Source organism: Sitodiplosis mosellana, unplaced genomic scaffold (genome assembly GCF_009176505.1).
Source record: "Sitodiplosis mosellana isolate CC-2019 unplaced genomic scaffold, AAFC_SMos_1.0 Smas_scaffold_559, whole genome shotgun sequence".
Lineage (NCBI taxonomy): Eukaryota > Metazoa > Arthropoda > Insecta > Diptera > Cecidomyiidae > Sitodiplosis > Sitodiplosis mosellana.
In genome coordinates, this window is record NW_022595801.1 from 1,200 (window position 1) to 2,754 (window position 1,555).

The following is a 1,555-nucleotide window of genomic DNA, read 5'->3' on the forward strand; positions in this document are numbered from 1 at the left end:
GCTCTAATTCAGCAGTACCGGTATCGTTATTTTGCCGTGTTTTTTTCGTTGAGCCGAATAGATGTTTCTCGATAATCACAATCGGTGATTCAAATACAAGCGATGCAACGATGGATACGGGGAGCGTTATTACAAAAATCTTTATGAACGTGCCAATCTATCAAGGATATCATTGTTATTATTCATAAATCATTCGTTCAAATTCATTGATTTGACAAAAAGATGAATTATCTCACCAGAATCCATTCGGTGAAAACGGGCGCAGTTTTCGTTGCGCCCATGATAACTAAGAGTACATGATAATGTATCAAATAGATGGAATAGCTAAGTCGTGAGAGAGGTAGCCACAATCGGTGGGAGAGAAACCAATTGACACCGCCACCGCATTTATTCATGCAGGCAAAAACGATGTAACACAGAGCCACCGACCATGCAACACGACCCAATGCATCATACAGAGCATATTCAAGTGTTGTTCCTGTAGAATCAATCTGTTGCAATGGATACCTAAGAAAAACAACAACAACCACCATCAGCGCGATAGATACCGTCCAAGCAGAAATGTTGAAAATCTAATCGAAAATCGACAAATATTAGATTAATAATGAAACAAACTACATCTACAAAAAAGTAAAAACCAAAAAAAACTTGTAAAAACCTATGAATGGGTAAATGGACATTACTTTTGGAATACGTATCGTTCTATTTCGAATTTCAAACAGGATGTATCCGGCAATGATGCCAATCAGCCATGGGGAAAACCGTATGTGCGTGGGAAAATTTATTTTGCTAAATGCAGCTGACATATTTAAATCAACATTTCCACCCATTATTCTGAAAATAACTTTGAAATCATTAATTAATCATTCATCAAATATTCAATTCGTCAATGAGTTGGTTTGCAGATGTCATTGACTGTCTTTATGTCATTCTGGCAATATCTTCATGGGTAATTCTAAACAAAAAAAATGCAATCAATTGTTCAATACATTACCTGCGCTTGATTCCATACTTCAAAAAAATCGCCACCGTACAACCAACGCAGCCCACAATCAGAAGTATTAAAATTGGCATTATTTTCACTTTAAATTTGTAGATTAGGTAAACGAGTGCCGGTGCAATCAGAAACAGTTGCATATCAACGGATAAATACCAAGCATAAGCGTAACACTGAAATAAAGCACAAACATGACAATTGATAGCTTGTTCTGAAGTGATACATCCGTTGGCTAATTAAAATCTTTGTACCCCTGGCTGTACATAGTTCTGAATGTAAAATAACGCTGACCACCAGTAGCTTCCACAGATTGACGTTGGTTTCACCAGTAGTGGCCATATTGGGCCACTTCCAAGGAATTTGAGTAAAGATGGATCGAATAAAACCAAAAAACCCAGAATTGGTGTCAGCCGCAAATAACGATGCAAATATAGACGAGGAACGTTCATTTTCCCATTTCTGAAATACAAAAGACGTTTGCATAATATTGTGAGAATGTAATTCTATCCACTTCATACGTTTTCGTAAGATGTTTCAACAAGCTGCTTGAAATCAATA

At 36.8% G+C, this 1,555-nt stretch overlaps 1 protein-coding gene across 1 annotated transcript; it reads right to left on the bottom strand.

Moving 5' to 3' along the window:
- Positions 1 to 236: 236 nt before the first annotated feature.
- Positions 237 to 1,456, bottom strand: LOC129570890 (nose resistant to fluoxetine protein 6-like; the record flags this gene model as incomplete). Its single annotated transcript, XM_055450615.1, has 3 exons — positions 237 to 507; positions 995 to 1,170; positions 1,249 to 1,456. Coding segments are annotated over 3 exons (655 nt in total), but the record flags the coding sequence as incomplete, so codon positions are not given.
- Positions 1,457 to 1,555: the final 99 nt, after the last annotated feature.